This window comes from Lynx canadensis, chromosome A3 (genome assembly GCF_007474595.2).
Source record: "Lynx canadensis isolate LIC74 chromosome A3, mLynCan4.pri.v2, whole genome shotgun sequence".
In the NCBI taxonomy this organism is placed as follows: domain Eukaryota; kingdom Metazoa; phylum Chordata; class Mammalia; order Carnivora; family Felidae; genus Lynx; species Lynx canadensis.
The window spans coordinates 15,710,122-15,736,945 of NC_044305.1; the positions used below are offsets into that span (position 1 = coordinate 15,710,122).

At 45.9% G+C, this 26,824-nt stretch overlaps 1 protein-coding gene across 3 annotated transcripts in view; it reads right to left on the bottom strand.

The window, feature by feature from the left end:
- Positions 1-223: 223 nt before the first annotated feature.
- PKIG (cAMP-dependent protein kinase inhibitor gamma) overlaps positions 224-26,824 on the bottom strand; it is a 94,586-nt gene continuing 67,985 nt past the window's right edge. For all 3 annotated transcript variants that reach the window (XM_030309549.1, XM_030309548.1, XM_030309550.1), the window contains 3 exons: positions 21,842-21,911; positions 4,384-4,557; positions 224-959 (listed from right to left, as the gene is read on the bottom strand). In XM_030309549.1, the coding sequence (XP_030165409.1) occupies positions 880-959; positions 4,384-4,531 (228 nt within the window). In that variant the 5' untranslated portion in view covers positions 4,532-4,557; positions 21,842-21,911 and the 3' untranslated portion in view covers positions 224-879. The remainder of the gene's footprint in view (positions 960-4,383; positions 4,558-21,841; positions 21,912-26,824) is intronic.

The window sequence follows — 26,824 nt, forward strand, 5'->3', positions numbered from 1 at the left end:
TGCCCATGGGGGTGAGCTGTGGACTGGGGTAAGCAAGAGGGACAGATGGAAGAAGACTCATCAGGCACCAGGCCAAGGAGGGTGCCAGCCTCTGTGGAATACCAGCATCCTCTCAGGTATGCCCTTCCATGGAAACCTGGGGCAGTGACAGATCCCAACTAACTCGGGGAAACCTGGCCCACCCCTGCTTTTGCTGCTTAAAGGAGAAATAATCTTAAACCAGTCACACAAATCATCAGCATTTATTTCTTGGGTCCTAGGTGCCACTTATGTTGGTAGAAAGGGCAAAGAGTTGATCAGTTGTGAGCACAAAACCCCTTCCCTAGAAATGGATCCGTGAAGCTCCACGAGAGGACGCGGAGCTGCACAGATGGTCAGTTCTGCTTACAATGCCTTCCAAAAAAAAAAAAAAAAAAAAAGTCAGCTCCCTTCCTCTCTGCTGAAAAGAGGTTTATAGTTTTTAAAAAGTTTAAAAGTGTTTTTTAAAAAAAGGGATACGAAGGTCTTGACCCAGAAGGTTGGGCTTGGAGAAGGCGGGGCAGAGCTGGGCCGTGGTTGCCGCCCAGACCACCTATGGAGGTGTGTTCTTGGGGTGCTGCTCACCCAGGTGCCCGCTGAATAAATAATGCCCCGCAGCTACAGGGTCTTGAGAGTGTGCCCGGGCACGGTGAGGAGGTGGTGGGCGAGTGGAGCCTGAGGGCGCAGGGGGAGGGTTTTTCCAGGGTAGGGGCCACGGTGGCCTCCGGGGGTGCCTTTTCACTCTGGCCTGGCTTGCCTGGTACAGGGGCTCAGAGAAGGGGCTGCCAGGCCAATGCCAGGGCTCCCTGTCCAGGTGGGGACAGCAGGTCTCTCTTCCACCTTCCATGGGCAAGGTCAGACTCAAGACGAGGTGGTCCCATCGTTGCTCTCAGGCTGCTTGCTAGCTTCCTTGTCTGGGGTGCCCGCCTCTGTCTGTCCTTCTGAAGAGAGAAAAGAAGCATATACACAAACGTAAAGCACAGAAGGCCTGGAAGGATGCAGCTGAAGTCGGAACAGTGGGTGAGCCCTGGGGCGCAGGGAAGGAGCTGGATTAAGGGTGGCCATGGCCAAAAAGACCCTTAGCTTGGCCTCTAACAACGTTTACGAAGAAAATGCAGGCGGTGTTACTAGTATAATTAAGGTCAATGAAAGGCCAGGCTCATGACGACTGCTACAAGCCTCAGTTGAGGATCAGGCTGTCTGTGAAGGTTCTCAAAAGGAGGGGGCAAATGTGAAGTCCCGGCATGGAATGGGTGCTCAGTGAGTGGTAGTTGTTCTCATAAGACAGAGAAGGGGCAGGGAACAGGCTAGCTCAGGGGAGTACCAGGGTGTGGCCGTTTCACTGTGCTGTGTCCTTACCAGACCAGCCCGACCTCCCAGTAGGGCCGCTGTCTTTGCATCCTTAGACCAATCCGTCCACTGACCAAGGAGAACCACCCCACCCTGTCCTGAGCTCCTGAGGCTGGAGCATCCACACAGCCTGGAGATTATGATTAGAGTCATGATATAGATGGGAAAAGCAGGCTTGAAGACATGAACTGATTTGCTAGAGATAAACAGTGGAGAGAGCCAATGTCCTTCCCACTGAATTTTTTCGGCCACAAAGCAGCACTCTCCAGGGTTTATGAAGGCTGGCTGTCCTCGGCACTGCTTCATCCCACCTGCGTAGCAGTCTGAGAAGGTGGTGGTAGCCAGTGGTGCAGCCAGAACGTGGATGTCTGGTGCCCATCCCCACCACTACCCCTATCCTGGGTGGTCCTGTAACAAAAGCTTGGGCCCAGAGGGTCCTTCTGGCCCTCCAGAAGTCTGACAGACTAGTCTGCACTTCGGGCAAATTTCCCAGGTTCTGATACCCAATTTGACCCTGAGCTTCCTGCCCTGGCCAGCAGGAACATTCTCGTTGGATTCCCTAGTAATCTCTGCTCTGTTTCCTTGCTGTGGGACCCCAGGCAATTTGTTTAAAGTGAGGATGGGGACACCTTCACCTGTGTGTGACCAAGGCGTAGGGCCAAAGGCAGTCACCCGGCACATGGGAATGTCTTCGCCAACACTTCCTCTGTGCCAGTCCCAGCTCTCTCTTGGGGAGAAGGTTCTCAAGCACTTTCTTCACCAATCAGTATTCTTGGGACTTCCTTGGGGTCAGTTTCAGGGCACAATTTGAAACTGGTCAGAACTTTTCATGGTCAGAAACTGCTGGGCAGTGTATTCCTTTCTTCATGTCTTGTCTCTTATCATTAGGCAAAGTACGGAAACATCCTCCCCACATAAGGCAGGAAAGGCAAAGGCTTGTGTACGATATGCTTAGGGAGCGTTAACAAACACCAACAGGCCACAGACTTGGGAAGGCCAAGGCCATACTTCCCCTTCCGTCCAGCTGGGCATCTGTCTCCTGGGCTGTTTTAAGCAAACAGATTCTAAGCCGGGTCTGCTGGTCAGAATCTTTGTAGGCCCACTCCCTCAGTGAGTCCGGGGGACTGAGCACAGCCCCCCAGGCCTGCCTGTGGAAACGGCTCATTGCAGGGCCTACTGGAAGGTTCGTCAGCCAGGCTGGCCTACACTCCAGCATGACTGCTTCATTTCCTTGCATTGAACACTGTTCCTTCCTCAGGTCCCCTTTTCAAATGTCCGTCACCCTGGCAGGCAAATGTCCTAGACCCAGAGGACCCAGACACTTCAAGGATTCCAAATTAGAGGAAACAGGTATGAGAAGGGCCTGTGTCCACGGATGAGTGCTTACTACTACTGAGGTAGAAGGAGACAGAAAACCGTTCACTAGAGCTGAGCATAAGGATGCAGAAGCTGTGAGCAATATGCCGATATGCCACGATGTAGCACGTATGCGAGACAAAGATCCAGGTGGGAGAGGAGGGGCGCTGTGCTAAGTGGGGTTATGGAGGTGGCTGGGAGCAGAGGTGTCGCCTCTGGCTTGAGGCTGTCAGGGAAGGCTTCTCAGTAGAGCAGTCTGGGTCTCTAAGAGCAAGCAAGGTGAGGCAGGTGAGGGGAGGGCGGGAAGAACCAGCCCCAGGGAGCAGCATGTTAAGGGGCTGTTGAGAAATAGACGTGCTTTCCTCTGGCTCTGAGGCAGCAGGCTGAGGTGAGCTGTGAGGAGCGTGGCCACAGGAAAGGCGGGGGGAGGTTGGGGGAGGTATGGGGTGTGCTTCCTTGGGCAGGTTGCCATTCTAACAGTGTTAACTTGCTGGTGACCTTGAGCAAGCCGCCCAGCTTCTTGGGCCTGTAGGGCCATCTGTTACAGGAGAGGGGTGAGTCCATGTGCCCACAGTCTGCTCCGTACTCCATGGTCACTTCTGGCCAACAAGCACCAAGGGCTCTGGACTGAAGGCTACATGGAGGAAAGTAAGATGGTGGCCCTCCAGGACAGCTCTGTGGGAGACCCACGGAGCCCTACAGTTGCAGTTTGCTGTAGGAGGTGATGTGGTACAGACACCGCCTCCGTGGAACTCTGGGGACAGGGAGGAGAGGGCTCTACCCAGTGCAGGAGGGTCAGAGAAGGCTGTCTAGAGGAAGGTCCCAGGGCTGAAAGAAGGGTGGCCCCAGGCACTGTGGGGGTTGGCGGCTGGCTTGCTATCTCCCCCATTCATTCATGAAGCCTGTAGTTCCCAGGCACCTGCTATGCGCCGGCAGAAGAGAAGGCCCCTGCTCTCCTGAAGCTCACATTTAAACACATGAAACCCTTGCTCTGTCTCTCTCTGTCCCAAAAATAAATAAACGTTGAAAAAAAAAAAAAATTAAAAAAAAAAAAAAAAAAAACAACACATGAAACCTTGTCAGAGTGACGAAGGTCAGTGACTGGGCAGGTGCCTCTGAGTACAGCCTGAGCGGGGAGATGGCAACCCCAGGACTGAATGGGAAGGTTCTAGTAGAGGAAACTGACACAGAAGGCTCTGGACAGGGCAGGCCTGCACCTTGACAGAAACAGACTAATGGTGGGTATGGCTGGAGGACAGAAAGTGAAGGGAGAGGGGCCCCCGGTGAGAACCCAGAGGCAGGTCAGGGTAGGGTCTGGCCCCACGGCAGGGCCCTGTGATGATGGGCTTGGCAGAGGCAGGAGGAGACAGGATGGTCTGAGTGAGTCTTGCTGTCTCGCTGGCAACTGGCCGGCAGGGAGTGGTGCAGGGAGGCTGTGGGGCTTGAGGGAAGCCGAAGGACCTGGGCTGAGTCTGGGAGAACTGACAGGCCCTGTGGATGGAGGGCAGGGAGGAAAGGGAGGAGCCCCAGGTTCCTGGCCAGAGAGTCCTCAGGGCCTGAGATGCCACCCGGGACTGATTTGGAGTGGGCGGTCTATGACTTGGAGGACAGCCCTGGAGCCCAGAAGTGTAGGAATGCTAAAGACCCGTGGGTTCTGACCTGCCCCTTCGAGTGTCAGCTCGCCCATGTCTCCAGCCAGCTTCCTCACGCTCACAGCCTCAGAGTCCCCCTGGATGTCAGGGACCGCGTTCCGACGGCCTGTCCGGTCACAGGAGATGAAGTCCGAGTAGGAGGACTCGACCTCCATCACGCCTGTCGCATCGCTCTTCAGGCCTGTGGGCAAAGGGGCAGGAGCACAAAGGTGAGGCCGGGTCCATCCTGCAGGGAAGACTCTGCTCCGGTCCCTAGCACGGATGTCTTTCGACAAAATGACAGTTTCTGCCTTAATCATTGAAAACAGCACAGAAAAGTGTGAAGAACAAAATAAATCACCCAAAGTTTCACACCCAGAAAACCACTATGGCCAGTTGAAAGAACATCCCTTGTCTTTCCTCTAAAGTTACTGATAAATATCTAGCACTGGCTAGATGCTACAGATGAAGCCATGAACAAGTCAGCCACAGTCCCTGCCCTCCGGGAGCCTACAGCCTGCTGGGGGCCACAGCAAATTGCCTAAATCACCCGAGGAACTGTCTGGGTGCTCAGGGCTTCCAGGGAGAAGGCAGGGTGCTGGAGTGACTACCAGGGTCTGACCAAGGCTGGGGATCAGGAAGTGATGTTTTAGATGAGCTCCAGGGAAGAACAGGCGTTATCTAGATAAGGAGCTGAGGGGAAGAGCACGTGTGAAGGCTCAGGGGAGGGACGGGTTTGGTGGAACAGAAGAACCAAAAGAGCCACAGACTCATGTATGCTGGGCGAGGGGCAGTGACACCAAGGATGCTGCTGAGCTGGGCAGGGGCCAGATCACCTCTGCAACCTGACGACTCAAGAGTTTTGGCCAGGTCACAAAAGCTGAGATCTGCATTTTCAAAGATGACTCTGACATCTGGGTTGAGCAGGGCCCAGAAGTGGGCAAGTTGAGGGCTCCCGCAGAAGGTCAGGTGTGAGAGGATGGTCCGTGGAGGCAGGAGGTGGTGGTGCAGATTCTAGATGTAATTTGGAGGCTAAATCAATAGGACCTGGTATCTGAATGGTGGGGAAGTGAGCTTTCTGACATGAGTAAGCAGATGAAAATGTGGTTGACTGAGATGAACAGCACAGAAGGAATATTTTGGGGCATGATGGTGGGGTGAAGGCTGAGTTCTATTTGACCACACCAACTTGGAGAGGCCTGTGAGCCCTCAAAGGGGAGACGTACAGTAGGTCAATGGAAGTACAGGGCTAGAACTCAGAAGAGGGATGGGGGTGGCGTGGGGAAGAAAGACAGGAAATTAGGAGTTACTATGATGAAGAGCTCTGGTCGTTGATAATATAGTTGATAATATAGCCTAGAGTGAGAAGAGAACCACATAAAAAAGAGCCACATACATTTTTTAAAAATTGGGAGATCATACCATGTATTGTATTTTATAGCCTACTCTGTAGAACACTCTAGAACATATCATTTAAGGTTCTCTCTAGGTGACTTTTGTACTTGGATGTACCAAGATTTGATCAGTCCTCTAGAAATGAACATGGGGGTATTTCCAATTGTCTGCCATTTACACATAGTATGTGGGCTTTATGTAAATCTGTGTCTAGCTCTAGTTATTTCCTTAGAATGCATTTCTAGAAGTAGAATTGCTGGGTTAAAAGGAAGGGTGAGATGATGTTTAAGCCACATTGTTTAGACACATTTCCAAGTTGCCTTTGTGAATAGCATAGGTATTTAGGACAATAAAAGACGACGGGGAAAAAAACTTATAAATTCTGTACTACTCCTATTTATATTCCCACGCACAGCACCCATTTATCTGCACCCTTGCCAACAATCAGTATTGCTACTGTATTAAAATGTTCATCTGCTAGGGGGACATGAATATCTCTCACTGAACACCTCTGAGTTTCTGAAGGCAATCAAATCATACCAGATGAACCTGTACTGATATGGCAAGGTTTCTGAGATAAACTGTTAACTGCAAAACAACACCTAACATAGAAACTAGTTTCTGTAGGGAAAGAGCAAATACAAGGAAAAAAATCACCTTATCAAGTGTGGTTCTTTGTAACTAAGGGGAACTTCTAAGACTGTATTTTTGTAATTGCAGAAGTTCTTACCAGCCCAAGTTACCGTGTGATGCTTTTCTTAGGTAACTGACATTGGCAGAAGGTGCCTGGGGTGGGCTTGGGAAGTGCCAAAGGGGAGTGTGCATGTGTGAAAGAGTGGGCTACTGGTGTGGAGGGCTGGCCCCAATGTCTCCCCACAACACCGAGCTCAGAAGAGACCACTAAAGAATACAGCAGGGGCACTCAGAATGCTCAGCTCCTCTCCAGACCTCTGTTCCCCATCTGTAAAATAAAGGCAGGGCCGGATCCTGTCTAAGGCAATCCCCCCAAGCTCCAGCAGAGGGTGTGCTCAGGCTATTTTTTTTTTTTTTTTCCTTTGGTTGCCTTGAGAGAAAGAAGTTGCCCCAGTGCTTGGTCTTGTCAGTAAAAAAACAAAACAACACAACGAACTCTCTGAAGCCCCAGAAGTGGTTCCTTCTGCAGGTCACAGAAATTTCACTCCTGCACTCTCTCTCTTGGGAAATGGCTCAAAGCTTCAGAACAGGGGAATGGCCTGTTGCAACAACAGTAATAACACGAACATTTATGACAATTCTAAACAATAATAATAAAGATAACACTTGCCAAGTCGTTCTGTGCTTTCCCTACCTCACTTACTAAATTGCCACAATAGCCCTCTGAGGTCAGTGAGTGAGTTCATAACCATGACTCAGAAATATCTTAGACCCAAAGCCCATCCTCCATGTTACATCCACATCCGAGGGGAAGGGACAGACCCTGGGCAGGCCACACCATCTCCCCAAGCTCTGTCTCCTTAGCTTTTCTCCAACTAGAAAAGCTCCAGGAGATTTCACCACACCAGACCCAAAGGCCTAATCTTGGCAGCTGGACCAACATGCTCTGTGCTTCATCTTTAGATTCTCAAACAGTGCCTGGCAAAGAGTATGTGCTCAATAAATATTTCTCAAGTTTGTATCTACCTGTCTATTGTCCCTCCATCTCTCTTAGCCAATTGGTGGGGATGATAAAGTGACTCCGCAGGGCTGCTGGGAAAGGCCTCAGGCTACTGTAGACTGATGTAACGTTCTTGTCCGGTACCTCTAGAATCTGATGCCACTGTGGGATGGAGTTACAAGCTACATCTAAAAGGCCAGCTTCCTGATGGAATAGACACCCTGGGGCTTTGACTCCTGCCCTTGCCTGGCTGACCTTACAAGCTGCCCTGTGCAGGGAGCTGATCCTCCTGGTTCAGGGAAGTGTGCCAAGTGCAAAGCCCAATCCTGGAAAACACCAACCCAGCCAACATGCTCCGGCTGCCCCTGCCCCATCCTCGTTCCCTTGGGTAACAGGGATTCCAGAGCGATTGTAGGGTTTAGTCTGGGGAGCCCCCTGCGCCACAGCACAAGTACACAATTTCATTTTTCTTCAACACTTGAATTCTTGCTCTCTGCTGCTTACAGTCAACAGCAACGGGGAAATGAATCCTTAGAGTTGGGAACTACGTCAGAAAATGGTCATTATCAGACTGCCTATGACAGTATAAACCACCAGAACATCTCTGGATAGTGATTTGATAAGATTCATCAAGAAACCTCAACTTTTGGGTGCCTGGGTGGCTCAGTCGGTTAAGTGTCCGACTCTTAATTCGGCTCAGGTCATGATCTCACTGTTCGTGAGACAGAGCCTCGAGAAGGACTCTGTGCTGACAGCGCCTGCTTGGGATTCTCTCTCTCTGCCCTTCTCATGCATGCACGCTCTGTCTCTCTCAAAAATAAGTAAACTTAAAAAAAAAAGAAACCAACTTTTTTCATATCCTTGAGCAACTAAGCTCATAACTGTTCTAAGAAAAAAATCCAAGTTGTAAATGCAGATATACAAAGATGTTCATTATGGTATTTATAATAGTCAAAAACTAAGACACTAAAATGAGCTCATATATGGACAACAGAGAAATATACACAATTATACAAATGTTTAATTTACAGCCAAATGAAATACACTTCAGGCATTAAAATGTTTGTGAATATTTTTAGAAGACATGGGAAAATGCTCACAACTGTTAAATAAAAAATGATATCAGATATTTAAATTACAATTAAAATTTCTGTATTTTTCATAGTGAAAACATTCACTTTATTTTTAAATTATTTCCTTTTTGAATACGTGTGCATGTAGTATAAAATTCAAAAAAAGGACATGCACCAAAAAGAATAAATTACTAGGAATATACTTATTAACCAAGGAGGTGAAAGACCTGTACTCTGAAAATTAGAAAATACTGATGAAAGTAACTGAAGATGACACAAATAGAAAGATATTTCATGATCATGAATTGGAAGAACATTGTTAAAATGTCCCAGACCACCTAAAGCCATCTACAGATTCAATGTAATCCCTGTCAAAATACCAACAGCATTTTTCACAGAACTAAAATAATACTGAATACTAAATAATACTAAACTTTATACGAACAAACAAAAGACCCCAAACAGGCAAAGCAATCTTGAGAAAGAAGAATATAGCTGGAGGTATCACAACCCCAGATTTCAAGATAGACTACAAAGCTGTACTATCAAAGCAGTATGGTCTTTGTACAAAAACAGATACCTAGATCAATGCAACAGAATGAAGAGCCCAGAAATAAACCCGTGCTTATATGGCCAATCAATCTATGACAAAGGAGGCAAGAATAAACAACAGGGAAAAGACAGTCTCTTCAATAAGTTGCGCTAGGAAAACTGGGCCACTTTCTTATACCATACACCAAAATAAACTCAAAATGGATTAAAGACCTAAATATGTGACATAAAACCATGAAACCCCTACAAGAAAACAGGCAGTAATCTCTTTGGCCTTGCAATATTTTTCTAAACATATTTCCTAAGGCAAGGGAAACAAAAAACAAAAATAAACTATTGGAACTGTATCAAAATAAAAATTTTTGTGCACAGTGAAAGAAACCATCAACAAAATGAAAAGACAGACCTGAATGGGAGAAGGTATTTGCAAATGATATATCTGATAAGGGGGTAATATCCACAACACATAAATAACTTATACAACTCAACACAAAAAAACACACGTAATCCAATTAAAAATGGGCAGAGGACCTGAAACCACAGCACTGATTACATCAAAAAAACACAAGAGACAAACCCAAAATCTTTATATAGCTAAAACTTTCTTCACTGACAGTATGGTATTCTGTCGTCTCATTGTTGTAGACTGATTACTTCCCTCTTGATGGACTTTGGGTTTTTTGTTGTTGTTGTTGTTTGTTTTAAAGTAATCTCTACACCCAACTTGGGGCTTGAACCCACAACCCCGAGATCAAGAGTCCCACACGCCACCAACTGAGCCAGCCAGGCGCTAAAAGTAGAACTGCCACATTCATTAAAGGATCTGTGATTTGGGTAGGGTAATAGACACTGCCAAATCTGCCTCCACAGAGGTTAACTCTCATTGGGCATGTATGAGGAACACTTTGTTTCAACACATTCCTATCAACACTTGTCTTTTTGTCTTTTTTTCCTCAGTCTGAAAGGTGAAACAGTAGTTGGCTGTTTTAGCTTGTACTGTTCCTGTGAGTGAAGCTGACCATCATTCCACGTCTATTTCCTTTTCTGTACACTGTTTACTTAAATCCTGTGCCCATTTTTCTATTGGACTGTAGCTCTTTTTCTTATTGATTTGCAGGAGTTCATTATACATTAAGGAAATCAATCTTTTTGCCGTAAGAGAAATTATAAGTAATTTTTAGTTGTCATTTGTTCTATGGCTTTATTTTTGGCATTTCTTCACATGCACACATTTTTCTCTATTCATGTAGTCAAACTGATCCATATTTTATTTTATAGTTTCTAGATTCTGCATCACATACAGAAATGTCTTCCCCACTCTGAGATTAGTAAAGAATTCTCCCTTGTTTATTTCTTACACATTCATGACTTTTTCACATTTAAATCTTTGCTTGATCTGGAATTTATTTACTCAAATGTATGAGTTAGAGATCTATCTTAATTAATTTTTCCACTTCTCTCAAAACCATTTGTGGAATAATCAAACTGAAGGGGATCCCAGAGCTCATCTAGACAAGCCTCTCATTAATAGCTGGGGAAACGGAGGTTCAGAAAGAAAAAATGACTTGCCTAAAGTTCTTGCATCTAGGGGTCCTAACTCCTGGCCCAGAGCTCTTTCTCCCACACCACTCCCCCCTTTCGGGAGCCCTAGCAACACTGCAAATCTCCCAGGGGCGTGTGTGGTGTAATAGATGGCATCTAGGACAAACATGCCGCCCGGAGTCCCTATTCACTGGCTCAGAGACCTTGGACATCTCCCTTCACCTCTCTGGACTCCAGTTTCTTCCTCAGCAGTGTGGGGATAACAGTAACACCCTGCTGATCAGGGGGCTGTTGTGAGGACTGAATGAGATGGCGTGTGTAGGGTCTGATAAGTTATGTGCAATGTAAGAGGCACACAATTAATAAGTCATTAGTATGGCCTGTTTTCACTGGGTGTCTTACCAGTAAAACTGTCTTTTTGACATTTTCATTCAACTCCTTTGTTTTTACTCTCTATGTTTAATGGTGCACAGAAGGCCAAAAACTTACACTTCCTTCTTTTGTTCTTTATGGTGCTGAAGGTGGTGAAGTGGATGTTAGTTCCACACAGGTGGTGGCTCTGGCTGGCATGTATACTGATATATGAATATTTGATGAATGAGTAAATAATAGAAGATGTTCTAGATTCCAAGGCAGAGGGAGCAAAGGGTGTGCAACCCTGCAACAGAACAGTGGCCAAAGGTCTGGCTCAATCTCTGTGCCATAGGGTGACTGACTCTGACTCTCTGACTCTCTCTCTCTCCAACACCCCCATCTTCCTTTCTGCCCATCTGAATATAACAAAGGTTGAAATATGCTCCCTACGTCTCTTTCAGTCCTGACATTTCTCTCTCTCTCTCTCTCCCTCCCTCCCTTCTCTTTTTCGTTCTCCATTCATTCATTCATTCATTCATTCATTCATTGTTTACTGACCACCTTCTATATGCCAGGCACTGTGTCAGGTATGGGATATATTTTGGAGAATAAAAAGACATTTACAATTTGATAAGAGAAAAAGGCATTGAACAGGTCAATGATTTATCATCACAGATAGTGATAAGTGCATTGAAAGAAGAGAACAGGGTTCTCTGTGTGTGGATGTTTAGTTAAGGGTTATATGGTCAGTGAAGGCCTCCTTAAGCAGGTGACCTTGTGCTGAGGTCTACAGCAAAGCTGGACACAGTGTGATCCAGGCAGAGAAAACAAGCTGCGTCTACAGCCATCTAATATCTCCTCATCTCAGCTCCAGCCCCATGAGGTGCTTAAAAGTGATGCTGCTCCTCCACTCATCCTCGTTTTCAGATTTGGGAGCCTTCTTGGGGTCTGGTCACTTGTAAGGCATCTGACTCTGAATGCTTAGGATGGAAGGGAAGACTCTCGTACTCAGCTTCCCAGGCCCAGACCCTTGGTGGCCTGGGGTCAGGGGCTCTCGCAGGTGCTTGCTCTGGGCACTGTCAAGCTCCCCACAGGAAACCGCCTTCTCCCTTTAGTTTTTAACACTGTCCCCAGCCCTGTAAACGGAAGAGGCCCTGGGCTCTGCCAAGAGCTACATGGTCTGTTCCAAGTCCACAGCTATTCGTCCTCATTGCTCAGGCAGATTCCAGTACAACTCCAAATTGTTTTCCAAATATACCAGAAAGGTCATTTCCTGTTTTTTTTTTTTTTTTCTTTTTTAAAAAGTATTTGCAAAGACCATACAAAAAGAAAGCAGACCCTTTTGCAAAGGGCACAGAATGAGACTTGGTCCCATGGGAGAGGCCTCCTCAGAGGTGGGGAAAATGCTCTGGAAGGCTTCTCTGAGGGAAGAAAGGGCTGTGGAAACCTGATGGAAATACCAGGGCCTACTCAGCTGGCATTTCTCAGACTCAGAGGGAAGCAGCTTTTCCCTGTGACAGGCAGCCAGGACCAGAGGGAAGCAAGCAGGAAAGTCAGGGTCCCAAAGTAAGTACGTTCCCAGAACCTGAGAAGGGGCAGGCAGCTCAATCTAACCATGTGAGGCCTGCGCTAAGGGGGCAGACCGGCACCAAGCTCTATCTAGGTGCCTTAGGGGCACACCCAGAGGGGAGTCACTAGAGAGGAGTCTCCTGCCAGGGCAATGCCTGATGCCCACTCAAAGAGCAGCTTCCAGTGAGGTTTCATTTGGAGGCAGTTAGGCAGAGGCTTGGCCTCTGCACCCAGAGGGCCAGAACCATGTAGCCCCAGAAGCAGGTGGTAGAGACACAGGCTTTGGGAGGCCACTCAGTGAAGAGGAAAGGACAGGCGGGGTGCTGAGTCACACAAAGTCCTCACTGACCTCCTGGTTGCTAGTCCCCATGGACTTTTCTCAGATCACTGTCTTCCAGGGGCGTCCCCTAACCTCTCGGGCCATGCCGCAACCTCTTCCACACAGGTGCCTCCTTTGTCAGGGACTTTTATGTTACAGGACCCCCAGGACAAGAATCAGGATCTGGCTTGGTCCTCCTCTCTCTCCGTTGGGTCCCTGGAAGTTCTCGACCCTTTCCCTTAAGAGTGTGTGTTGACAGGGGCGCCTGGGTGGCTTAGTCGCTGGTTAAGTGTCCGACTTTGGCTCAGGTCATGATCTCAGAGTTTGTGAGTTCGAGCCCCATGTCAGGCTCTGTGCTGACAGCTCAGAGCCTGGAGCCTGCTTCCAGTTCTGTGTCTCCTCCTCGCTCTCCCTCCCGCTCACACTCTGTCTCCCTCTTAAAAATAAACAAACATAAAAAAAATTAAAAAAAAAAAAGTGTGTGTTGATGACTCCCTATATAGACAGAGGCCACTCTCCAGAGTTCTAGAGTTGCCAGTCTGCCTACTTAGCATGTCCCTTGGACATCCCACTCCATTTCAAACCTCACATGTGAAGCCACAAGCCTGCCTCATCTAGCCTTCCCCAGCTCAGTGAAGACACCATCTGTCCATGCTGCTCAAGCTGGAGACCTGAAGGCATCCTGGATTCCTCCTCAGCCTCCACTCATGTATAATCTGTCACCAGGTCCCATCATTTCTACTTGGGAAGCTCAGCCTAGATCTGCCTTCCTCCCCTCTCCACGGTCACCACCTGGTCTCCATCTTTCCTCACCTGTATCCCTGGTGGAGCGTCCTCACTGCATCACGGCTCTGTCCTTGGCCCACGGTCTATTTTCTACACAAACAACTGGGGTGATGTTTGCAAATCAGACGTTGGGTCATTCCCCTGCTTCTTTCAACCTCTGATGCTTTTCCATTTCACATCTGGGAAAATCTAAACTCATGCCACCAGTCCCTAAAGTCCTGCGTTGATCTGGCCCTGCCCTCCCCTGTGACCTTTCTTCCCATTACCACTGTCTTTTGACTCATTTACTCTTCAATTCCGCAAAGCAACTAAGTTCTTCCTGAATTCAGGGCCTTCATGAGACTGTTCTCTCTGCCTGGAATATTCTCTGTTATTCTGCTCTTTACAGAGCCTTGTACATGGATTCCTGGCTCTGTCTTTTCACATTTTCCTGCTCTAGGACCCTGACCAGAGGGCCCTGCAGGGCATGAGGCTTTCAGAGCCTCTGTGGCTCACCACTGCCGCATGTCGTGACGGCACGGCTGAGCCACCAGGAGTCTTGTGTAGTGTGGTGGACACGGCAAGGGCTGGGGAGTCACCAGCTTCTGCCCCTATAGCTGGGCAACTCACCTGACCAATAGATTCCTCTTCTGGAAGATGGGGCTATAACAATTGACTTGAAAGGTGGTTGTGAGGAATGATCAGAGCCAGCACTTACACAGTCCTTAGTGCATGCCAGGCTGTGTGCTAAGCACCTTACAGGCATTATGTCATTTAATTTTATAACAGCTCTGTGAAGTGGAAAGTGTTCTTAATCCTATTCTACAGAAGAGAGAGCTGAGATGCAGAGAGGTTAAGAAGCTTCCCCAAAGTTGTATACTCACTGAGAGTGGGGTAGAATTGAGCCTGTAATATTAAGCTACAAAACACAGAAATGAAAGCACCTGCCTGGCATATAGTAAGCATCTGTTAAATGCTGTCCGTTCCCTTTTCTCCCATCAGTCTCCAACCTCACAGTAAGCATTCCTGAGGGAAGGGCAAGAAAGCAATGAAGTCCCACGAAAATATTCTACAGTGCTGGCTGAAACATATACCCACATGCACTTTTCCCACACTTGAGAAAAGTTCTATTTAGAATTTTCAGGGGCGCCTGGGTGGCTCAGACAGTTAAGTGTCCGACTTCAACTCAGGTCATGATCTCATGGTTCATGAGCTCAAGCCCCACATCAGACTCTCTGCTGTCAGCACAGAGCCTGCTTTGGATACTTTGTGCCCCAGGCTCTCTACCCTTCCCCGACTTGTGCTCTGTCTCTAAAAAATAAACATTAAAAAAAAGTTTTCATTTGGAGGTAAAAATCTTCAGAATTTTCTCAGTGGTATTAGGTTGATTCTCTGAATTCTGCAGAGAGCTGGGGCTGGGGATTGAGACAGTGATATAAACTCTTCAATCCATGAACATCTGTGTTTCTGTGGAGGTCTCTGGAAAGAGGCAGAACAGTCCAGCTGGATTACTGCTTGGGGACCAGGAAGGCTGGGTCTCTCCGGGCCTCCTGCTGTTTACACACTATCTAAACTTGGTGAGGGCTTAGCTAAAATGGTTCCCAGAGACTGGCAGTCCCCGTCAGACCGTGCAGGGAGGGCAGGAAGGGAAAGTGTACACTTCCAAGCAGGCCGGCCAAAGGTCCAGAGGCTGAGCACCAGCTCTGCTGGGTACCTCTGGGCAAGGTTCTTCCCCCTTACACAGTGGGTGTCTCAAATGTGCAATGAAGGAGTAAGCTGGGATCTTTGTGTTGGTTTTGAAACACATCTGCAAATGCTTTGATGCTCCTCCCATCGAGAGGGGAGTCTAATTTGCATCCCTTGAATGATCTGGCCTTAGTGACTTACTCCTAACTAATGGGATGCAATAGAAGCGATGCTGTGGGACTCCCAAAACGAGGTTAGGAAAGGAGACACAGCCTCCAGCTAGCTCTCTCTTGGGCCACTTATCTTTGGAGCTCTGAGCTGCATGTAGGGAATTTGAGGCTCCACACTTTGAGGCAGCCCAAACCAACCCAATGAAATGCCCACATGGAGAGATCCTGGGAGGGCATGGAGAGAGATACAGCCAGCAGCCGCTGGCTATGGCAGCCTCTAGCTATTCCAGCACCATCTGACTGCAAGTGCATGAGATCCAAGCCACAAGAGCCCAGCCAAGCTGTCCCCACATTTCTGACCCACAGAAACCATGAGAGATGATAATAAATTATTACTGTTATTTTGAACCACTAAGTACTGGGGCTGCAGTGTTATTCAGCAGCGGACAGCCAGAGTGGTCTCTAACAGGTTACTGCCATGCCAGCTCTCTGGAAGTCTATATGAAAGCACTCCCTAAATCTACTGTGGAGAATGAAAAGCGGCAAGATGTGATTTCTATACTATTAATTTATCCATCCATTCATTCAACAAAATTTTACTCATCACTCATTGTGCACCAGCCTTGGGACCAGATGCCATGGATACAAGAACAGTAAGACATCACTATGCCCTTGAGGGAAGTTCATGGTCTGGGTGGGGAGATGAACTCACGCATGGTCTAGGTGGGGTGACCAGTGTGAGAGGCATACACCAGGGTTACCAGGATCACCAGGAGACGGTTTCAAGCCACACCCCTTGCCTCCCACAGGGATTCTAGTAACACTAGGCAGGAGGATGTGGCGTGTGTCTCTACTACTGACGAGAGGGTGTCAGAGCCCCCACAGGTAAGGAGAGAGAAAAGAGTTTAGAGACCACTTCTGTATATAAACCTTTAAAAACTTTAAGAATCTTTAAAGAGCTTGGAAGGTAAGAGCTGTAATAAAAAGACATATAAGGCAGAGTGGGGGCTCAGGAAGCCGGTCGTTTATAGGCACTGATTTTAAGGAAGTTACTCCACCCTTCCTTCCTATTTATCACTCACTGGGCACTGAGGGTTCAGCAGCGAACAAAACAGACCCTCTGCCCTCATGACGCTGACATTCTAGTGGAGTGACTCACACTAACATGCAAACAGAATAAATGTCAGGTGGTGAAAGTACTAAGGAGAGAACTAAAGTGGGGCAAGAGGTGTGGGGTTTTCTACAGAGTGACAGGGAGCCTTGGATGCACAGACACCGGTGCACAGACCCAAAGGAAGGAAGGGAGGCAAATACCTGGGGAAGCTGTGCCAGGCAGAGGGAGGAGTTGCAAGAGGCGGGGCTTGCCTGGTGTCCAGAAAGATGACCAGGAGGCCACAGGGCTGGGGGACGGGGACTGGTGGGGAAAGAAGACCGAATGTGGCTGGTACCCTCTGGGGTCTGAGAGGGCAAGGGTGCCTCTGAATTTTGCTCTGATTTTGATGTGACCCTTTCACAGGTGTTTCCAATTGGATACTCTAATGCTTCCCTTCCATGCCTATTTTCAGAGCCTTCTCCCTAGTGTGGGGTGAGTGGAGCCTTGGGGCAGTGAAGGGCACTACTCATCACACAACACTCACAGACATACTGTAGGCCCGAACGCAGTGCCAGCAAGGCCTGGGTCCTCTGGTCTTAAGCTGAAGGGGAAACAAAGTTCTTGTTCCATTCTTGCTGCCTCTGGATAGAGTAGAGATCAGGATCCACAAAACACAACATAGGTAAGTACTAATTAAAGAGCCTCCCTTGGAACCTGGAAAGGCAACATGCTTACAACTCGGGGACTGTTCTTGAGGAGAGCACATAGATTCACCTGTGCTTTCGGCCCATGGCAACACTTTGCCCAAGATTCCCAGTCCCTGGGCTCAGTACTGCAGCCCTCCACTCCCTACATCCAGACACGGAGTCTTCACGGGACGGCCAGCCCCCTGAAGTGTCCTGCGTAACTCCTAGTGGCCCAGGACAGACACCCTTCAGCCAGAGCATCCCCTTCCCTGACCCAGCAGAAAAGATAAGAGCTCCCCGTTTTGCCATGCTGCGAGTGTTGATATATTTGTTCACTATCTGCCTTCCCAATTGGCTCCACGAGGATAGGTACCCCGACTTTGTTTGCCAATGTATCCCCAGCACACAGCATGGTTCCTGACATACGGAAGAGGCTCAATAAATACAATCGTGCGAATGAATTAGTAAACAAACAAAATAAAAACTTAAGAATCTCCATACTCTCAAGCCAGTGATTAAGATAACAATCTGAGCCCTGGCTCCTGACCAAAGAAATAACAGTGACAGTGATAAAATGAAAATGGCTACCATTTATGGGGTATATATACTGTGCATCAGGCATGGTGACACGTGCTTTCCATATACCGTCTTAGTTACTTCACAGTAGCCTAGTATAATTAGATCCCTGTTAGACATAATAGCACGTGCTGGAGCCTGGTTTCTCACCCAGGACTGGCTGGCTCTGGGGCCTCAAAGGCAGCGCCTCTCTGGCTCAGAGAAGCAGAGGATGAGAGAGAACCTGAGGAAAAGGTGAGGTTAAAGGGGCTGAAGCAGCAGGAGTGGACTGCCAGGGAAAGGAAAGGGAGGCTCTCCTTTGTCTTCATTTACACTCATCTCTACCCAGTCGCCTGACCTGCTCCAGTTCTACTCTCGCCCTGACAATCACAGAACGTTCCTTCGTTCCTTTAGTTCTTCATTCAACACTTACTACATGCACACTCCTTCTAGCAATGGAGCCGGAAGTATCTCAGAGGCACTGCATTGTTTAACCCTCACAATGGAGACACCATGGCTCAGAGAGGTGGCACAAGTCACCCAAGGTCCTCCAACCAGGACTTGAATCTGTATTTCTTCATTCCCAATTCAGTGCCCATTCTTTTTTTTTAAATTTTTAAATGTTTATTTATTTATTGAGAGAGAGGGAGACAGAGTGAGGGTGGGAGAGGGGCAGAGAGAAAGGGAGACACAGAATCCAAAGCAGGCTCCAGGCTCCGAGCTGTCGGCACAAAGCCTGATGCGGAGCTCGAACTCACAAACCGTGAGATCATGACCTGAGCTGAAGTTGGACACTAAACCGACTGAGCCACCCAGGCGTCCCGGTGCACATTCTTGAGGCTGGTGCACTCTGGGGACGGCTTTGTCTTGAGGTGGACAGTACTGCATCTGTGTCGTCCCCCTCAGAGAACTGTTCTATCATCAAACCCCCTGCGCCTCAGGCTTCTCTCAACACAAATGGCTCTCTCCACCTGGTGACACAAGGCCACACACTGTAATGATGGGCACAAGGAGCTTTTGGAGAGTAGATTCACCGAGCACCTACCACCGCACCTGCTGCATAATGCCTAATAAATGGTCTCTAAAAGAGAGAAAGAAAGAATGAATGAATCCAGAGAGAGGTACAGTGGATCTGCTACCATGAAACAGCTCAAGAGAGCACGCAGTTGGACATCCTCAAAGGGCCTGACAGGATATTGTACGTGCTGTCTCCTGAATTTTACAGTGACAGGCACCCACATGAGCAGCCTTTACACCGACAACCACAGTAAAGCCGAGAGAGAAGCCACACCAGGGATTCAGATGACAGAAGAAAGATCCTGTGCTGGATTACCGCTGGTTCTGACGCCAGTGGAGAGATGTGGCCCCACAAAGCCAAGTTTTACAGTCACTTACCCAGAGGAGCCTATTTGACAGGCGATGTTGACAAGTGGAAATGATTCAGAAAATACTTGTCTCTTGCCTATGTCAACCCCAAATTCAGGCATATCAAAGACACACTTATAGCTTCTTAGCCAATAAAGTCATTTATAAAATATGTTAGAGTCAAATTTCCCTCAGGGAACAACTCACTTCAGATCACCAAGATTCCCACACGGTTAATCTTGTAAGTATCAAAACCTCACCTGGAGACAGAAAGTAGATTAGTGGTTGCCTAGGACTGGGGAGGGGTGGGGAGTTGGGAAGGTGATGAGTAATGAAAATGCTCTAAAACTGATTATGGGGACAGATGCACAACTCTAAATACACTAAAGACCAATGAATTGTATACTTTAAATGGGTGAATTGTATGGTATGTGAATTATATCTCAATAAAGCTGTAAAAAAAATCCTTTATCTGAATTATAATGGATAGAAATTCTTCTCATGTATTGCATTAATGCATTAATGTATTACCAGCCTTTTCTTTTTTGAGAGAGCGTGAGCAGGGGAGGGGCAGAGAGCGAGGGAGACACAGAATCTGAAGCAGGCTCCAGGCTCTGAGCTGTCAGCACAGAGCCTGACATGAGGCTCAAACTCACAAACCTCAAGATCATGACCTGAGCCAAAGTTGATGCTTAACCGACTGAGCCACCCAGGCGTCGCTATTACCAACCTTTTCTTAATGATTTAAGATCACAGCTGTGTATCTGGTGTAACATAGCAATGCTCTCACTATCACAATATACAGGGCAGCTTGCCCTACACTAAACACCCCCGTTTACTTTAGCTTTTCTGTCAATGCCCTTTACTTTTACCATGAAGCTTGGTGGTTAAGCTCATGTGCATGGGTCATGTATCACTTACTGGCTTATTGGCTCTGTGATCTCTGGTGAGTTACTAGATCTCTCTGTGCCTCCATTTCTCCATTTGTAAAACAGCAGTACCAGCCTCACTGAAGGAGTGTGTGCGTTAAAGAAAATGATGTAGATAAAGCATTTAGTGCTCTTCCTGGCAATCAGGAGCCAAACTGAATTCCAGCCCTCAGCACTATTCTCACCACTGTCAGTAGAGTTGCCTACAGAGCCCCTTCTGAGTTATGGACTCAGAAGCCACAAACCCCACCCCCTACGAGTGTTCAGCACACCTGGTGTGTTCAATGAGATGAAACCAGGGATGGGGGTGCAATTTCATGACTGGACTGTGGGACATCCCATGGGAAGGCTCTCAGCTTCAGTGACACTAAGTAATTTGTCCCAGTTCACCCTCAAACAGAAAAACCTAGAAGCCTGGTAAGGTCCCTCAAGATCCTGGCATCTGTGAGGCTGGTGCTCAGGGGGACACAGTGGCCTACAACACTTTAGCTTTCTCTAGACAAATGGTTCTTAAAATTCAGAGATCTCAGATCACATTTGAGAACCTGAGGAAAGCTACGGACACTTGGCCCAGAAAAGTGTGTGTGTGTACACACACACACACACACACACGCACACTGTACCTATGAATACAGGGGAATTCTGAATCCCAGAAGCTAACTATAAACCCCTGGTTAAAAACCCCAGCTCTAGACTTCCTATAACCCCAGCGTCCTCAAGGTTTAGTGGCTATGGAACAGAGAGGTCTTTTGCAGGCTTGCCCTCCTAAATGGGCCTCGGCCAGATAAACAGCCTGGGGGCTGACCGGCTGCCGCATCTTAGTCACTGCAAACAGCTGCATCCAGGGGGTTCCCAGGGCCACTGAGTCAGAACAGGACACAAGCCCAGTAGCTTGGGAAGCTACTGCAGGGCAAGGCCCCGAAGCCTTGCTGATAAGCAGTTGGGGACTTCCAGCCCCAGGGCAGCTTCCAGACAGACTAGACTCTCACTCTGCCAACAGAGAAGAGGACTCGTAGGTGCTGGAGGCAGGGTAGGCCATGAGACAGAATTTAAAGGAGGTGGAACTCCCCCAAGCTCCTGGGACTACTAGGCCTTGGACAGAGAAATGAAGGTGGGAGATTCTGCTCTAACTGTAGGGAGGCGGAGCCGAGAGAGAGGTAGACATGTTGTAGGGAAGGGAGGGAGCTGAGCCACGGATCAAAGGCTGTTAAAAATGACTAACCGATGCCAGAACTGTTAAAGTATGAACACCGACCCAAAGTGGCCATACTTCCAAGTAGGCCATTCGTGTTTCATGAACTGCAATTTTCTTCGGACTGGAAGGGACCTGCACCCTCTCTCTTCATCAGACCACTGGGCTGTGCTGGTTTCTCCAGGCTGGGCTTTGCTTGCTTTTGCTCCTCTATCACAGTATTAAAATCCCCATAATGTGCTTTGGTCCTGATGAAAATAGCTTTGCACAACAAACAAGAAAGTTGGCATCATGCCCAAATTTGCTGATAGCCCCTGTGTATAATTCCATCAGCTTAAATAGATGGCTGAAGAAACCCATTCTCTTTGAAGCCACTAGAAGTAAATTGTCTTTCTGATGCTATGAAGAAATGGTCTGTAAAATTGCAGTGTGATATTGTATAATTTCTGCAAAGGGCCAACCTTTGGCCATACCTTTCTTCATGGGACCAAAATTCCTTACTAATTTCACTTGGAACCTATTTCTTTTATTTGTTTGAACAGAAGTAAAGGTATTTAGATAAACACTTGGGATGCTGTAGTAGTGGTATAAGCAATGTGACTACCTACCTGTTTTAGTTTCTTTTTCCTACTTGCATCTCTTCGGATTTTCCACTGTTGACTAATCAGTGTGGAAATTCTAAGGGACAAGAAAAACAAGAATTAGAGTCAGACATACTCTAGGGTTGTAAACTAAAACAATCTTTTGGGAAGACAAGTTAAGCATATCTAGTAACATATTCAATGTGCACACCCTTTGGGTCAAATATATAGGAATTTATAGCAAAGGTATGTTCCCATAAGTAAAAGGATGATCAGTAAAACATATTGTGCAATAGCAAAGGAAAGAAGAAACAAGTTAAATATTTGCTAATAGGAAAGAGAGTTAAATTATGATGTACTAATACCATACTAGACGGCTGCTACAAAGAATGAGAAAGATTTCATTGTACCGACATGGAAAAAAGGGCATGCTCTGTTGTTAAAAAGGAGTGTGACACTGTACAGGTCATAATTTTTAATATAAAGTATGAACATGATTGTTTATGCCTAGGAAAAAGTACAGCATTTGTACACATACACAGTTTTGTTTTGTTTTGTTTTGTATCTACATAGAAAAAGGCCATCAGCAAACTGAACAGTGCTTCTCTCTCTGGGACTCAGAGACTAGGAGAAAGGAAGTGAAAGACTTCTACATTTTACGTGAATGACTCCTATTTTGGTTGAAAACTTTTAAAGGGACGCACACAACTTTCGTAATCGTTATACATGCGGTCTATCTAGAATTCTAAAATATCAAGAGTGAGGACAAAAGATGTTTCCAGACAAAGACTGAGCAAGTTTGCCATTCAGACTCTAAGAACATTCTCCAACAGAAAGGAAACCAAGCACAGAAAGTAAGTGGGGTTTTAGAGTCAACAGTGAGCAAAACTAGTAAGTACAGTATACTGGTAAATTGAAAACACTGATTAAGTAGGAAGATAAACACAAATCTGACAATATTACACATTTGACAGTAAGAGTGTCAAGGATGGAAGAGATCAGAACTAAAACTTCGCATGGTCCTTATTCAGGACAAATACTGGAATTGACCCAATATATCTATGTTGCATATTGAAAAATTCTAAGGTAAAATGACAAAATATTGAAATAGAACACTTAAGTTTCACACTTAAGTTTAAGTCTAATTATCCAAAAACGTTAATCCTTCCCAAATTACTACATGGTCTTAATTAAGTTTCAATAAGAATACAAATAGTTTTTCTTTGAAAGTGAAATGGGTAAAATTAAAGTTCATATGGAATACTAAACACCCCAAAATTTAGCCAAGAAACAGAAAAGAAAATTATTTTTAAAAATATATAAATAGGGGATTTATCTTAGGAGATAATAAAAATTTACTTTATAAAGACATAATAAAAAGACATGGTTATAAGAACAAATAGGTCTGTGAACTAACAGAGCAAGTTCAGAAAAGGATACAAGAAAGGAACTTATTTATCACAAAGATGGAATTTCAGTGCAAAACAGAAAAGATGGTTTATTTAATAAACGGTGCTGGCAGACCTAGAATAAAGCCTGATCCCTACCTCTTTGCTATGTATAAACATAATTCCAAAGGGATTAAAGGTTCAGGATTAAATAATTAAAACCCTAAAAGTATTGGAAGAACATTTAGGAAAATATTTATAGAACTCTGAGGTGGGGATATTATTCTTTTTAAAAAAAAATTTTTTTTTAATGTTTATTTTTGAGACAGAGAGACACAGAGCATGAATGGGGGAGGGTCAGAGAGAGAGGGAGACACAGCATCTGAAACAGGCTCCAGGCTCTGAGCAGTCAGCACAGAGCCGACGCGGGGCTCGAACTCACAGACTGCGAGATCGTGACCTGAGCCGAAGTCGGACGCTTAACTGACTGAGCCACCCAGGCGCCCCGGTGGCGATATTACTCTTAAGCAAGGCAAGAAATCTAGACACAATGAAGTAACAAATAGAAAAATTTAATAAACAAATAATAGATTAGGAAAAATATTTGTAATACATTGCAAAAATTCATTTGCAAGAATACTTAACACATAAAGAGCTCCTGTAACTTGTTGAGAAAAAGGCAACTAATTCATAAGGAAAAAGGGTGAAGGAAATTCACAGAGGAAAATAAAATGGCCAATTAACATGAAACAATGTTCAATCTCACAAGTAGTAAAGAAAATACAAAGCAAGCACCTATAAAGACACCATTTTCTGCCATCAGCTTGGTCAAAGAATGAAACCATAAAGAGAGAGGAAGGGATAGAGGGAGGAGGAGGATGGAGAGTGGGAGGAAGAGACAGAGGATAGGAGGGAGAAAGGGAAAGAATACCTAATATTAAAGATTTAGGGAAATGAAAGTACTCGCACATTTATGGAAAGAATGCAAGTTACTAGAATTCTTTATAAAGTAGGATGGTATTCTCTATTAAAATGTGAAATACATAGACCCCTTGACCCAGCAATGTTATTTTTGAAAATGCAACCTACAGAAATGAAAGCACCAGTATAGTCAGTGGTATTATAATAGTGTTGTATGGTGACAGATGGTGGCTACACTTGCAGTGAGCACAGCATACATAACCTACAGACTCGGCAAATCACTGTGTTGTACACCTGAAACTAATGTAACATTGTGTGTCAACTCGACTTCAGTTCAATAAGTAAAAGCACAAGCAAAAAAGGATGTATGTATATATTTAATGCAACAATATTTTTAGAGAAAACAAAACATAACCACTTGAATATCTATCAAAGAACAAATGGCTGAATACATTGTGGTACCTGTAGGTCTATAGCCCTAAAGCTATTTAAAACTTAAAAAAAAATGTTTTTTTAGTGTTTTATTATTTATTTTTGAGACACACACACACACACACACACACACACACACACAGTATGAGTGGGGGAGGGGCAGAGAGAGAGGGAGACAGAATCCGAAGCAGGCTCCAAGGCTCTCAGCTGTCAGCAAAGGGCCTGATGTGGGGCTTGAACTCACAAGCTGTGAGATCATGACCTGAGCCAAAGTCAGGTGCCCAACCAACTGAGCCATCCAGGCACCCCTTAAAACTTTTAAAAAATGTTTATTTATTTTGAGAGAGAGAAAGAAAGCACGAGTGGGGAGAGGGGCAGAGAGAGAGGAAGAGAGAATCCCAAGCAGGTTCCGCGCTGTCAGTGCAGAGCCCATTGTGGGACTTGATTCCATGAACCTGAGATCATGACCTATGTTGAAACCAAGAGTTGGATGCTTAACCGATTGAGCCACCCAGGCACCCCACCCTGAAGCTATTTAAAAGGTGAATTAGATTTATACCTACCCAGGATGTATTATTTAGTGGGAAAAAGGAAGTGCAGAATAAAAGTATGATCCCATTTCTGACAAAACAAATAACCACACAACTACACAAACACTGCATCCACTTCAATAGGAGCTTGGAGAAAGGTATGGAAGTATATATACCAAAACTGATTTCAGGTATATCAAAAGGTATATATACCAAAGTGATTTCAGAAGGAAGGAAATGGGAAGAAGGGGGAAAGGAGAGATTATAACTTTTTCTTTATAACATCTTCAAATTGTTTAGTTACAATGAACATATGCATTACTACTTTAGGGAAAATTAATGAAAATAAAAACAATAACAAAGAAGCATATGAGAGCAGAGGAAAACTCCGATAAGCTATGTTACACATTACCTGTTTATCTTTACATGGGATAGTTAATTGTATTTACTTTCTTTTTGGTCAAAACAGAACATTTTAATGGCTGGAAGACAATTTTTTTTTTTTAAAAAGCTTCATGGAGGTAGAAAAGGGTACTTCATTTCCTAAACATTTATGCTTTTTATTCAAGAAGGAGAAAAATATGGGTGCCTGGGTGGCTCAGTTGGTTAAGCATCCGACTCTTGGTGTCAGCTCAAGTCATGATCTCACAGTCTGTGGGTTAGAGTCCCACATCAGGCTCTGTGCTGATGGTGCAGAGCCTGATTGGGATTCTCTGTCTCCCACTCTCTGCCCCTCCCCATGCATTCTCTCTCTCTCTCTCTCTCTCTCTCTCTCCCTCTCTCTCAAAATAAATAAATAAACTTTAAAAAAAATAGGAAGGGGAAAAAATATTACTTAGAAAAAAAGGAATTTTCCCCTTTTAAAATCCAAAAGAAAGCCTAAAGCTTTGGCTTGAAACTGCCCGGGGGCACCTGGGTGACTCAGTCGGTTGAGTGTCCAACTTCAGCTCAGGTCATGATCTTCTCACAGTTCATGAGTTCAAGCCCCACATCCGGCTCTGCACTGACAAAGTGGAGCTTGCTTTGATCCTCTGTCTCCCTCCATCTCTGCCCCTCCCCTGCTTGCACTCTCTCTCTCTCTCTCTCTCTCCCTCAAAAATAAACATTTTTAAAAAAAAGAAAGAAAGAAAGAAAGAAACTGCCCAGGTCAGGTGGTGTGTGGGCTGGTTCTGTGCTGCTGACTATTCCATGGCTCAGTGCCCTTGACTGCTGTCCTCCCCCTGAGCCAATTAAATCCACTCCTGGGAGTGTACTGGCTGCTGGGAACCAAAGCCCTGCAAATGCTGCATCTCTGCTCACAGGCTCTCCTGGGCTTCAAGCAGATGCTTTGGCTTCTGTATCAAATGGGTTCTGGAATCCAGAGAAACAAAATGGCTCGTTCTGCAAACCATTTTGATGGAAGGAGAAAGGAGAGGAAATGGTTTATCCCAGTGAATGAAATAAAAGAGAACGCTCCTGAAGGACAGCTACTATACTGGATCTGCTATTTCAGAGTTAGGTGCAAGGTACACTCTGGCCTTCCCCAGTGAAATGCTTTGCTTTTAACTTGTGTTCTTTTATTTCACTGAAATAATAATGACACCTCACATTTCTATAGCACTTCATATTTTACAAAGCACTTTAAGATGCCTTATCTTAATTTCATCTTCATAATGACCCAGGTATCAGATCAGTATCATTTTTACTTACAGGTGAAAATGACCCAGAGATGTTAAGAATCTTTTTTTTTTTTTTTAATT